The sequence below is a fragment of the Mercenaria mercenaria genome, chromosome 14 (genome assembly GCF_021730395.1).
Source record: "Mercenaria mercenaria strain notata chromosome 14, MADL_Memer_1, whole genome shotgun sequence".
Lineage (NCBI taxonomy): Eukaryota > Metazoa > Mollusca > Bivalvia > Venerida > Veneridae > Mercenaria > Mercenaria mercenaria.
This window is the reverse complement of record NC_069374.1, coordinates 44,724,778-44,739,145: the sequence shown is the minus strand read 5'-3', so window position 1 is coordinate 44,739,145 and position 14,368 is coordinate 44,724,778. Positions and strand designations below refer to the sequence as shown.

The 14,368-nt window shown below is 34.6% G+C and overlaps 1 protein-coding gene across 1 annotated transcript in view; it reads right to left on the bottom strand.

Moving 5' to 3' along the window:
• Positions 1-8,166, bottom strand: part of LOC123527436 (contactin-3-like) — a 28,363-nt gene extending 20,197 nt beyond the window's left edge. Inside the window, exons 1-3 of the mRNA XM_053523364.1 lie at positions 7,979-8,166; positions 3,944-4,038; positions 2,156-2,241 (exon numbers count right to left, since the gene is read on the bottom strand). Of these exons, the coding sequence (XP_053379339.1) occupies positions 2,156-2,241; positions 3,944-4,038; positions 7,979-8,054 (257 nt within the window). The 5' untranslated portion in view covers positions 8,055-8,166. The remainder of the gene's footprint in view (positions 1-2,155; positions 2,242-3,943; positions 4,039-7,978) is intronic.
• Between the last annotated feature and the right edge of the window lie 6,202 nt (positions 8,167-14,368).

Genomic DNA, 14,368 nt, shown 5'->3' with positions numbered 1-14,368 from the left:
ACCTTCATAATTTGGATTTTCTGTACAATAAATAAATAAAAATAAATAAAATCATCAAAGTTCATATAAAAGACAGAGCTTATTTATAAACCCACCCACCCTTCTCTATATTTGATCTACTTCTTTCTGTCTATTTCAACAGACAACAGATTCATGTGTATACAATCACAATGTCACTGCTGTTTGTTTGTTTGTTTGTTTCGGGTTTAACGCCGTTTTTCATCAGTATTTCAGTCATGTAACGGCGGGCAGTTAACCTAACCAGTATTCCTGGATTCTGTACCAGTACAAACCTGTTCTCCGCAAGTAACAGCCAACTTCCACACATGAATCAGAGGTGGAGTACAACATCTGCGAATCCTGCTTTGGTATGGAAACTTAAATCCATTGCTGGTTTTACTAAGTTTTAATTTGTGTATGAACTAACTGTAATATTACTGAGCGCTTTTTTAATCTGGTGTAAATACACCTATACTAGCCCTAATTTGAGCTTCGATTTACTTTGACTTTACAAAATTACAAAAAAAAAAAATGTTTGTTTCTGGTAACATGCTAAAAAAATTAGGGTAGGTAGGTCGGTAAATTTTTTGGGGTGTTTTTTTTTATTAAGCATGTTAAGTGGGACTTTTAGCAAATTATTTTTGCGTCAAAAAAAAAATGAATACAATTAAGGGGGTTATGCCTTTAGAGCATCGGTAAGTTGATATCTAACATCAAGATCATGTTTAAAGCATAGAAAGTGCAGTTTTGCAACTTTTTGTTAAAATGTTGAAAAAAAAATTATCCAAGGCCATAAAAATATTTAGGATCGGGCCAAAAATTAGTGTAGGTTGGGATACCGGAAACAAACATTTTTTAGGCCTTAGCCATTTTCAAGTACGTTGCAAGTACGTTGTCTGTTTTACACAGTACATGTGAAAGCATTATACTTCCGATATCGTGGTAGTGAATAGTTCTTTATTAAAAATGCTTCCTAATTTCATATTTGTATTTCATATTTGTATACTATTTCCGATACTTCCGGAATCCTAAGATGTCAATATTTCCTATTCTCCGGAATAACATACATTTATTAGCTGACACACATGTGGTTATTGGTACTATAGACAAGTTATTGTATTAACACATGTGTTACAAAAGTTATGTTACATTCCCTGATGTAAAATATAAGCGATATTCAATAAGTAAATATATCACATAAATTTTATTGAAATAGCACATGCACCGCATAGTTCATATTCCGTTAACACGTGTGCCGCATATCTCAACTTAGTTGTCATAATATTGTATTAACAAAATAATGTACTACATATGTTATATTCTATTATCGCATGTACCACAGAGATTATGCATAAATACATTTACTGCATTGTAAAAATATTGCAATAACAGATGTGCCACATTGGTTATATTGCATTAACGCATCTATCACATATATTAACTGGCTTAACGCATCTATCACATATATTAACTGGCAAATGTACCACGTAGGTTACATTTATAGGTCGGGAAATATGCAAAAATACTGCGCGACTTTAGGAGCGCAATATTCTTCCGCTAAAGAACGAGTGCTTATTTCCCGATGCAGAGATAATAACCTTTTTATTACATACGTATCTACAGGTATAAATGTAATGTTAAGGAAATTATGAATTTGTTCCTCAGCCTGAAAAAGACTGACAATACTGAACTAAATAAAAGAATTTATGAAACGACACATTAAATTATGTCACGCACCCGATATGAAATTCAGGCGTCAGTGTATGGAAAGATATTTACCTTTTCGGTTCCATTGTAACTTTAAGGGAAATAGAAACGAGTATGTAATAATTAATTAAAATGTACGTTTTGCATACACATAGTGACATAATGCTTCATTTTGACTACATTGCATTAATTAATGAACCATAAAGGCTTTATTGCAGGAACATACTGCAATAATCCAAAGCATAAATATATGCATTCAAATAACAAGTTGCATTAACACATATACCACAAAGGTTGTATTGAATACACACATTACATTAACAAATGAAGCACTTGCGTTATATTGCATTAACACATGCGACATAAGAACTACAAACAGGTTGTATGCATTACGAATTACGACCCATTTTTATGGGAAATAGACGACAGAATTATCCCAAATACTTACAATAAGATGTCATTTTGTTGCAGCCAGTCTGCAATAAACACGTGTTCCGCGTAACTGTTGATGACTAAAAGTTTTGCGCCGTACACCTGTAAGAAAAAGTGAAAAATAGTAACAGAGAAACTTCTTGTATCTTAAACGTTTGAACAGAAAATAGTTTGTTAATAATTTTTGACGAAAGAAACTTTTTTACATATGTGACGATCGGGGTTGCATTATACATTTTCAATAAGCTTTTGCTTGCGTCAAAATGCAGTAACCATTATTTAAACGCATTTTAATACAATTTAAAACACGAGCAGTTGATTTAGTTATTCCGGCGAACAATAAGGGCATTTCCGACGGGAAAAAAAATATCATTCATAATTTTATCGTGGCTGACTACACAACTATCTCGTTTGAATCATGTAGGAATCATAGTTGTAGGATATAGTGAGTAAAATATTTTACATAGTTGAATAACATTGTTGATAACGAGATATTTAAGATGTTTACATTTAGTGTGTTACTGTTAAGTACACTCAGTATTTGACTTTGGTCGAAAAATAGTTGTTCAGGCTTGGCCGCTGCCACGTTTGATCTTCCTATTGTTGTTAAATGTTTGTGTATTGCGAAATTCGTGTCATATCTGAAGTTTTCATTTTATGGTTTTCAAGAGAAGAAATATTTCATGCATTTTAATTGTGGTTTAAGGTTTAGGAGTATATCACCAAAACACAGAAATATTTTATAAACGAACAACATTGTTACTAATATTTTACCTGACCATTACATGTTCTGTCGTACTGTCCCGTATTGAAAATATTCTGAAAAAGTTGTCCCCCTTTGAAAATGAATGCCATTTGTAAAGAAATAAAAATAAACAATTGCTGAAAACTGTGTTCCACCTAGGTATGTGAAATTTCAACACTCGCACGCTAATGCAAATGCATCAAAACAAACATGTGTAACAGTTCCTTGAAAATGGTGGGTTTTTAAAGATATTTTTGACTGTCTGGAAGTGGGGCCCCTTTAGGCTGTCCTTTTCCGGAATTCAATGTTTATATCAGTATACTGACACTTGTTTTGTAGAGTAATATACACGCTATCATTACAAAAGCTACAAAACAAGTGTCAGTATACTAATATAAACATTGAATTCCGGAAAAGGACTGCCTAAATGGGCCCCACTTCCGGACAGTCAAACACCTTTAAAAACTCACCATTTTCAAAGAACTGTTACACATGTTTGTTTGATGCATTTGCAATAGCGTGCGAGTGTTGACGATGACGACGACGACGATGATGATGATGATGACGATGATGATGATAAAATGATATATCTGCCCCTCCAAATGATGATGATGATAATGATGATGACGACGACGACGGCGATGGTGACGATGACGATGACGACGACGATGATGCTGCTGATGATGATAACATGGTGTCATAGACACGTTTCAACACTAAAAGCCATGGGCAGAATCCGTCTGAAAGATGTGATTTTGGACGAACATATACGTAACATATGGAAGCCTTATTCTCCACAGGTGTGTGAAAAATATGAGCTGGTATTATAAAACCCGGGTGTGATAAATGATTTTTAAAATCTTGTGCACGAGGCAATAAGTCTTGCGCGAGATAGCATGTTGTATGCACGAGAGAGTAAATCATGCGCAGAAGATGTACAAGTCACACACACGAGATAGTATGTAATGATCTAACGTGTCACCAACAGGCTGTCGAAGTAAATGTATAAATTTTGACATGCGCATTTGAATAGTATTTGAATGCATATGAATTACTTACCCAACAATATGAGTCTGCCTCCTCTATAATCAGTGGGTTATTGGCCACGAAGCTGTAACATTGTGCGGCATTGCTAATCCAGCCCTCGGAACATCCTTTAGTAATATACAATACCATAATATCATAAATAAATTCTTTTATGGTTATTCGAATCCATACATTGATGTTAAGAAATGTGTTTTTAAAATGACTTTCTGACAGATTCGAGGTCGGTCGTATTAGCTGAGACCACAGGTGCCCGTCCAGTCTTGGTGCCCATATGGGTGCCGCCCCCTCCAAAAAAAAAAAAAAAAAAAAAAAAAAAAATTAAAAACACTGTTTTAAGCCTAAAACGAAAAAAAAATTTTTTTTGAATTTTTTTTCCCCCCCCTATATATACTCTTATATGGAAAAAGGTGCATGTGTTGCCGTAACGCTATGGAGGTTTACTAGGACACGCTGTGGAACAACCAAAATGTCCAGTTCAGTACCAATGCAAGCTACCCTGCTGCAATTTACACATCATGCATTTATAACATAGTAAACAATCCTATTCTACCTAGTAAACAGCCTTAAATAACTTACATTTAAATTCTAAGACGCAAACAACGGAAAAGGTTTTCTACTTTCGTTTTGAAACAAAATGGCCGATCGTCACTGTTATTTTGCAAGTGTCTAGACAATTTGGCTTGTTTGAATTTAAATGTAAGTTATTTAAGGCTGTTTACTAGGTAGAATAGGATTGTTTACTATTTTATAAATGCATGATGTGTAAATTGCAGCAGGGTAGCTTGCATTGGTACTGAACTGGACATTTTGGTTGTTCCACAGCGTTACGGCAACACAGGCACCTTTTCCATATAAGAGTATATATAGGGGGAAAAAAAATTCAAAAAAAATTTTTTTTTTCGTTTTAGGCTTAAAACAGTGTTTTTAAATTTTTTTTTTTTTTTTTTTTTTTTTTTTTTTTTTTTTTTTTTTTGGAGGGGGCGGCACCCATATGGGCACCAAGACTGGACGGGCACCTGTGGCTGAGACCGCAGACAAATACGAGTAGAATCCCGGTAATTCCGTAATGCCCATTCATTATGAAAACTATGGTAGCATATTTCTGCCACGAGATTGCCATACTTAAAGATGTTGTATTGATAAAATTAAGTTTTCTGAAAAGATTATCTCGGTAGTCGATAGTTTAATGAAAATATTATTGCGATAATTTACATACCATTATTCATTTATCTCGATACGTTTTGCGTTAAAGTGTCCGCAGTTGCTACCTATTATAGCTAGATAGCTATCTCGATACTTTCAAAAAAATATCTTGATACAATGTATTTCGAACTTTTTCTAAAAAGTTTATATCAAAAGCCTAGAGCTTCCTGGAAATAAAATGCATATCTAGAAAAAATATATTATTGCGATAGTATTCAGGAAAATGTAGAAAATTTGCTTGAACGTTTACAATATTTTCGTGAAACATGGTTTCGTGGCAGTTTCGAGCATTAATGCGAAATTGTGTGCTAAAATATTTTCAGGAAATAAAGAAATATCTAGAAAATATCATTTATTGCTGTAAGATTTTCAGAAAATAAAAACATTTTTGAATATTATCTTATCTTATTTGTTTCTACTTTCAGAGTGATTTTTGAAGGTTTGTAATCATGGCAGGACTGATCGATTACAATTCTATTAAACATTATAAAAGGACTACTTAAATGCCACAAAATTATTAGGGGAACTTTACACGAAAAGGCTTCATTAAATATAACTACAATTAAGTAATAAACTAAGATAACTATTCGAGAGACAACATTCATCCGAAGCCAATGTTCAAGTAAGTTTTGCCTGCAGTAAACGTATAACCACCGTACATTCAAATTTAAGATGACCCATCAAAACAATAAAAATTAAATTAACCGTCACAGTGTACGCCAACAAAGGTCAGTTACCCCTTGGCAAGATTGACGCAGTTGTATTTATATATCGGCGTTGACCGTCATGTAACAACTTTTCATTTTCTTCTGTTATCGCAATGTCCACTCAATCTTTATCCTACTTTTGATAACGAGCATTAAGATTTGATAACCTATTACAGTTGTCATTGCTTTGGACACACATATTTATGACATTTTTCACTGAGGTTACACCGACCTATTTGAAAACTCGACGAAAATATCTTTAGAAGAGACCAGAACTTAAGATGTGTACCAAGAAGGTACTTTTATCCGATTTTGAGGTTCCAAAACCCATATCATTGGCGGTTACATGTATGACAATTTTAGCGAAAATTTTAATAAAAAATCATTTTTTTTGCCAAAATTATGTCGATGACATATCAGTAAAACAATTAGAAAATAAATACATAAAATACGTTCTCACTGACGATGGAATGAAATAATCTTTAATCTACTTCTGGTCTTACTTACAAGTGTGGTCTATTCTTCCTCGGTAGTGAAAACCATTCTATTAGCAAAAGTAATTAAATAAATATAAATTTCAAACCAACAAAATAATGTTTCACGGACATTTATGCGTATTTTAAAATCTTTACACAATTTGGCATCTTTGCATTATTTTAATTTAGAAAATTTAATAGATTTAGACCAAACTCAATGGCATATATTCTAACAGTTATCATGAATAAGTTGGCTAAGGTCTATAGGAAAATTCAGAAAAGAAGTTCAAACCTACAATATCAGGATTTAAGTTTCAACAAGTATACTGCATTTTTATAAGGTATGTTTTTACGTTAATGTCGTTTTGAATCTAACAAAAATTTACTTGCAATACATATTAATTCTAAATATCTAAAATCCGAAAGACAGTATGTTGATCCGAATGCAATCTAATCATGCTTTCAAAATGTATCTCTTTATCTTGGTACGCATTGAGTTCCTCAGTTTGACAGTTTTCTTTTTTTTTTTTTTTTTTTTTTTTATTGATTTCTCTAATATATAATAAGGCCCGTCTGTTACTAAGTAAACATATTCCAATATAACGACTGTTACTGAATAACTGCGCTTATTTCGATAAAAATACTCTTACTGAATAACTGCGCTTATTTAAATAAAACGACTGTTACTGAATAACTGCGCTTATTTCAATATAAAGACTGTTTCTGAATAACTGCGCTTATTTCAATATAATGAATTTTACTGTGGCACTGAATAACTGGTCTTATTCCGATATATCGACTGTAATACTGTGTTACTGCATAACTAAGCTTATTCTAACAAAACGACTGATACTGAAAAACTGTACTTATTCTAAAATTACGATTGTTACTGTGTTACTGAGTAACTGCGCTTGTTCCAGTATTAGGATGTTCATTTGTTACTGCGCTTTGTTACTGAAAAACTGCGCTTATTCTAAAATTAAGATTGTTGCACTGAATAGCTGCGCTTATTTCAATATAACGATTGTTGCTTTGTTACTGAGTAACCGCGCTTATTCCAGTATAATGACTGTTACCGTGTTACTAAGTAACTGTGCTTTTTCTAATATGACGAATGTTGCTTTGTTACTGCGTTCAATATAACAACTGTTACTGTTACTGTACAACTGCGCTTATTCCATTATAACAACCGAGTCACTGCGCTTATTCCGATATAACGACTGCTGCTGTGTTAATCAAAATTTGTGCTTATTTTAATATAACGACTAGGCCTACAACTATGTTACTGAATAATTGCCGCGGTTTATTCCAGTATAACAGGAGACGTCTTCAAATTGTAAAATATTGGAACTGCATTTGAAAATTATATCGAGGAGACGTGTTCTCTTTGACTTGTGAAGTAAATGTTGGCCATCTGTACTGTACTTAAATTGTTTAATGGCCAAAGGTATTGTATTTATGCCGATTTGCCAATAAACTTTGAAACTTGAAACTTGATTTTAGCGGCTAAATGTTACAAAGTTGAAACATAATTTGCTTGCATCCAATTTGCTTGTGAAGTATTACTTTTTTATTAATAGTTTGATTAACTATTCGACCAGCGTTTTCTCTCGCTCAGTTAATAGTCTGAAAGTCTGCTGCCCAAACAGAGAAGTACTTACCGTTAAGAGAAAACTGTCCATAACCGTAATTAGTAAGTACTCCAAATATAAATAAAATAATTCCAAATGTATTCATAGCCGATTTTTTTCTTCAAACGTATTAAATGGTCACATAGCTAGTTAGTAAATTTTACTGCACCTAGGATGCACTAGAGGGGGCAATATTAATATTGGGTATTAGATAAGGAGGAAAGTACGGGATATAATGTTACGCACTACGTTTCTTCGTTGCCCGAGATGTCAGAGGTCAAACGATAATATAGTAACGATAGTATTTCAAGCAGTTTTAAGGAATGGTTGATACCATAGTCATCATATCTAAACATCGTTGTTTTGTTTATTTTATATTACTTGTGTATAGGTGAAACTCACTTATTTTATTTGATCCCGTTATGTTGTATTCCAATTAACAGAGATTGTACGTTCATGATGAAATCATTTTACCCATTTTTGTTAGTACTGTATAAAGATAAAAAGGTAAGATTACTCATTCTTGCATAAAAACTACTTTTTTCGCTGGATCCGCCCATGTATAAACGGGAGAAAAATCGTGTGCAAACAAGGCAATTCACGTGCTGTTAATACATGATTTTTATTTTTGAAATGCTTTGCCAGGGACGTATGTTTGTATTTCTGCGCAGACTGATATTTGGCATCTGCATCTTGTTTCTTCCATAATAACCTCTTCTTGTAGCATTATAGATACAATGTAATCCATAGTATGTTCAGCTGTATCAGATTCCAACCCCAAACGTACTGCCCCACATCAATGTACGCACTAGCTTCTCTTAGAGTTTACTCCCTTTACAAAGCGTCTGTTCAGTTATTGTAAATAAAAGTGAATAAATAAGTGTCGCGTGTAACTTGTGCTATTGCCCGTTTTTAGGTATTATATTAATGATTTTTGTTAGTATCAGTCGGTTTGTTTTTACCTGATTATTCGCAGAATTCATATAATAAACCTCGAAAGCTAGTCACTAGCTTCGTACTCATCCGTACTCTGTTTGTTCGTACTCAAAATAATTCGAATGTAAAGTTGTTATTCTTAAAATAATTGTGTTCCTGTTTATCAAATTTTTAAGTTATATGCAACATTATGTGTAATGTAACGTTTGTAATAACTAAAAATAAAAATAAGATGCTCAAAAACCTTCAATTCACGCTTTTAGTAGTGTTGTTGTTATGTGTGCCCCGGTTATGGATATTTAAAACATGTTTACCGTTTCCAAGAACAACAAGAATGGTAAATAAAAAATGTACCGGAATCGTCAAGTCATCACATATGAAAACAATGCATTTAGTCGTTGTGTAATGTTTTTTATGCAAGAATAGCGACAATACACGTTTGTTTTGTGTATTAACGCCTGCAGAAGCCCTTGGGATATGTTTGTGACCTCGACCTTCGGTCTCGGTCACAAACAATCCCGCGGGCTTCTGCAGACGTTAATACACAAAAAAACGTGTATTATCCCTATATTGGTATGGCGTTTTTCACAAGTACGTTAATGGCAGAAATTGTTTGTCAATGATAAAATCAAGCTAGATATCTATCAAGTCTTCAATACACAATGTTGTTTTGCATCAAAATATTATTGTTTACAAAACAGGTAAAATTATGGTGGCTGATTTTTGCCATCAGTTTGTTCTGGCCACTGGCGCCAGACCAGAAAGAAAAATGCCTCTGTACATGTTATACCCTACCCCTAGGTATTTTATAAGAACCATGGTCATGAAGGAGAAAATATACTAACCCGTTTCAATCGCGCATTTCATACCTAAAGCACGCAGTTCGGTAAATGTGTACTATGGATATCAAACAAGTGGTAATTTATCTTCCACTGTGTACCAGTCACATTTCTTCAATACTTCTTATCTTACAAAGACAACGCGTAGTTTATAGTTTTTTCAACGTTACACAAAAAACTTGCATGACCTTCCCTGGTGAAGTTCCGTTCTAGATTACAAAACCGTTCTGACTGGCTGTTGTGAATATGTATGTCAATCGTCATTTTACTACACGTGTTCGCAGATATGTGAAAATAAATAAATGTGCAAAATGAATAAAATAAACAGAACAGATGTAGACCAATGTACGATTTCAAATTAAAAAGCATATACAAGATGTGATTTTTTAAATTCTGTTTTTGTTTGTTTACGTTTCGCCTAACATGTGCACTGCCGTGACCTCTAGACCGGATGTTCATTAGGGAAGGTCACGCAAGTTTTTTCTGTAACGTTGACGAAAGCATAAAATATGTTGATAATCTCAGCAATACGGAATATTGAGACAATGTGACTGGTGCACGTTGGAATTGTTCAATATACTAGGTACCCATTCACCGAACTGTGCGTTTGAGAAATGTACGATTGAAACGGGTTAGTATATTTTCCCGTTCATGACCATGGTTCTTATAGAATACCTAGGGGTAGGGTATAACATGTACAGAGGCATTTTCTTTCTGGTCTGGCGCCAGTGGTTCTGGCGTGCTGCGACAACACGCCAACCTGGCTAAACGACAAACTAGCGCGCAAAAACCGCGTTTGTCGTATCGCCGCGCTTATTTATCGTTCTATCGTTTGAAGAGCGCCAACTAGTAGAAATCAGTTGCCATATAAAATCGCTTGTACGGTACGCTCTTTTAGTTAAACTGACAAGAACATAGCCCGTTTATTAAAAACACCTGGGAAGGGCTTAATGTAATGTTGTTAGAACTTGTTGCCCAACCCATTTGCTTTTGTATTTTTGTAATTCTATGTATCTACTTGTATGTATATATGAGCAATAAAATATGATTAAATCTAAATTAAAAACACAAATGTGAACAAAACAAATAACAAAATAGATTCAAATATATTGAAAAACGGTGCTGAGCCTAAGCAAATTAATTTTCTGAGAAGTGAAAAAAGTTTATTATCAAATACATTTATCATATAAAGCTAAAATATTTATCACTAAAACTGATAAAAATACAAGGTATGAGGATGAATAATTTCTATTCCAACATTTGTCCAAAATATGACTTGAACATACGCTCGTCTGTGTCATGTTCTGCCCTTTCTTACAATTAGCACCGGCCGTTCGTTATGAGCCGATTGGAACTAGAGAAATGTATTAGTGTACCTGTTATCTGTTAGAATTTTAATCCGGACATTGTGGCGGTAGCATCTAGCGCTGAAATATATGAGATGGAATCCATGTTCTTTCGCATACTAAAAGGGTTGTGTATAGAATCCTTACATCAATGCCTTTTACTCCGGCAACCATTATTTACAGGATCAATTTAAGCAGGGTTTGGTAAAGGGGAAGTGCCATTGCACAGCTAGTAGCTTCAGAGTTACTGTAGTTCAGTGCTAGTTAATAACGTTGTTGCCTTCTGCCTAACACACCAGGTTTCTTGAAGCTCATGTATGTTCACATTACTGCAGGAGCCGTATTTTGTGCATGTTTGCGATGACTTTCTTGTCTCCTTATTGACTTCTAGCTGCATACAAGGGCTTATGAAGACAGCTCGAGTACTTCTGTTCATAGTTGTACGTTTCAAATTTTCCGACGACAGTAGCGAAAGTGTCTGGCACAGTAATAGTTGTGACGTTACGTTGATAAAAGGAAGAAAAATGTAAACAAATATCTTCTGTCCTATGTGTTATATATTTAAAATGCTGACTCTCATAACCATTGGTAGTAACAACAGCTTTCCTAGCTGACATTTTTACCAATGTCACTGTCTTTAACTCACTTAAATTCTGGAAAGTTGCATTTTCATATTTTCATACAAGAACGCCTGTCAAAAGCAGAGAACAAATGCCACGTACAATAAATTCTATGACTGGAATTACCTAATGGAATCTGCGTAAGATATAATGTAAATCAGATGGTACCGATGTAGAACATTGCCTGTCTGATAAAGTAACAGGCCGCACGCAAAATTTTGTTAGCTTCATTTTTCCTACAGGTTGCAGCGGAGCAAGTTTTTCCAAAATTTGAAGCACGTCCTGGATACCCATAGGTTTCCGTATTCTTTCAATCAGATAAAAAGTAGCAGCACTTGAGCTTTATTTTTTAATATGGCAGTAATGTGTGCTTCAAAATGACACTATTGATTTAGACCTATGGGATCATCTCTAAAATAAGTAGGAATTTAAACCTACCACCGTCCCGTCTTAAAATCAAGGAAATTTGGGCATATTTTCCTTATTTCCCACACATGTCATACACTTTTTTGTGTACTTTTAATATAATTTGATTTTGTTTTCATATAGATCAGCACGTAGGTTGAAAGCCCTCCCTGCTGAGAAAAGTGTTTGTAATTCAGTGAGTATTGGGAGAAAAGCAGGCCAAAGAAACTGTCGTTTTGCTACAGAAAACACACTGCTTCGTTTAAATCTGCGTCCAGAAATATTAACTCACAAAATTTATGAATCAAAGTGTAGCCAAATATTCGCATCTGCTACATGCATGTACACATTGATTCCTATGAGAATTTACTTTCAGTAATAAAAAAATAATACTAATACGCTTTGAACAAAGGTTCCCATTTTTTTTGCCGGAGCCATAATTCGAATGTCCTCCCCTGCCACCTAAATGCATGTCGCAGCTTTATGATATTTTCACTATTACTTGAACTTGAAGTTATAGTGCAGGAGTACCGGAGAACGAAAACTGTATGTATTATTATTCAAAGTAATACATAATTCAGCGCTTGCATAAATACTTCATGTAGCGAAGTAAACAACTTTCTAGTCGTGACTGTATGGTAGCCGAGGACGATTTTCTTTGCTTTAAACTGGTTAAGGGACGTATTTGAGCCCTTACAGCTGCCTTGATATAGTATTGTTCCGCCGGCACACATACCTAGGTCCGGGAACAGTACTGTTGCTGAGGATTTAGGGATCAAACACAGAATGATCACAATCCAGGCTTATCTACTACAAAGAGACAAAGGCTGTAACCCAGTCTACATATTTATGTTCATGTCAGGATTAAGCAATATTATAAAACAGCATGTAAAGCAAATGTAGAACAATATCTTCACTAAGTTTGGAAGCCGAGGGAGTCAGGTTATATAATATAGGTAGTTCTAGGTAAGCTCTCTAGATGACCATTATAAAGACAGTGGAATAGGGTACCTTTTCAGTTTTCCTTCTTTTACAAAAAATGTAGACATGTAAAATCAGTTAGTGGAGCTCAGTGGAGCTGTATTTGGCAGTTACGAGTTGACAGCGTTCTATCTGTAACTTTGGTGGAGACGACTGATAAAAAATTATGGCCAAATCTCTGGGTATATATAGTCTTGGAATGTGTTCCACTGATGTCACCACTAGAGCGCTCCTCTTCGTTCGATTAAACTCAGAACAAAGAATCGGTAAAGTCCGTCGCCGTATGCGCTTACGGAAGTTATCGAAGTAACAGAAAGTGGGAAACCAAAACACGAGGAGCTGAAATTGAGAAGTAGGATTGACCAAAATACTGAATTATTATGGGCTTATATGGAAGAATTTGGGTGGAGCATCGGAGCAGTTGGATAACATGAAGGTAGATCTTTCTATTGAGACCGGGTTTCCTAAATGTCATGGGAAAATAAAGTGTAGAGCGATGATCAACATAATCTGATTCCTCGGCATTCTCAGACACAATAAACACTGACAAATGATATATGCAGTTTAAAAATAAATAAATAGCATTTCAAATTCTGACGAGACGAGCGGCCTAGCATTATATCTGCTGTCTTCGCATAGTATGCACCGGTGTTTACATTAAATACTGACCCCGTTGAAAGTAGACCACATGAGTCCTTTTTCAACGTTGAGAAATGACCCCGCCAACATTTCACCATTAAATTTTGATCAAAAGGTACTTATTCAACGTTGAGAATTGACCCCGCCAACATTTCAACATTAAATTTTCCTCAATGGGATCAATATTCAACGTGGTCAATATTTAATGTTACACCGGCTGTCTTGAAATAGTTTGTCAAATACCCTGACGGAGTATCTTGACGTAGAAGTCGCAATAAGCACAAAGGGACTCGTTTTAGGAAAACAAGAAATATTTTTAAAACATTCGGCGTTGGTGGGGATTTAATGTTTAAAAAATGTTAGATTGCTGTATAGCCCGCGCGTTGTTTACATAAGAAATGCTTATCCTCTTGACAAATTATGACGCTTTACAAAAGAGTTCGAATATTCCTGTGCAATTTCATTTTCAAATAAATACTGCATTTCTGACACTTTTCGGTAGATATACCAGCAAACTTGCGACATTTGAAATTCAAAGTCATATCAAACACTTGAATTTATGACTATAATTGTGTACTAGTAAGCCGAGCTCACCGCGACCGTCAACTACACTTTACATAAATAGTTACACAAATTTTGAGTTCCAAGATTCCT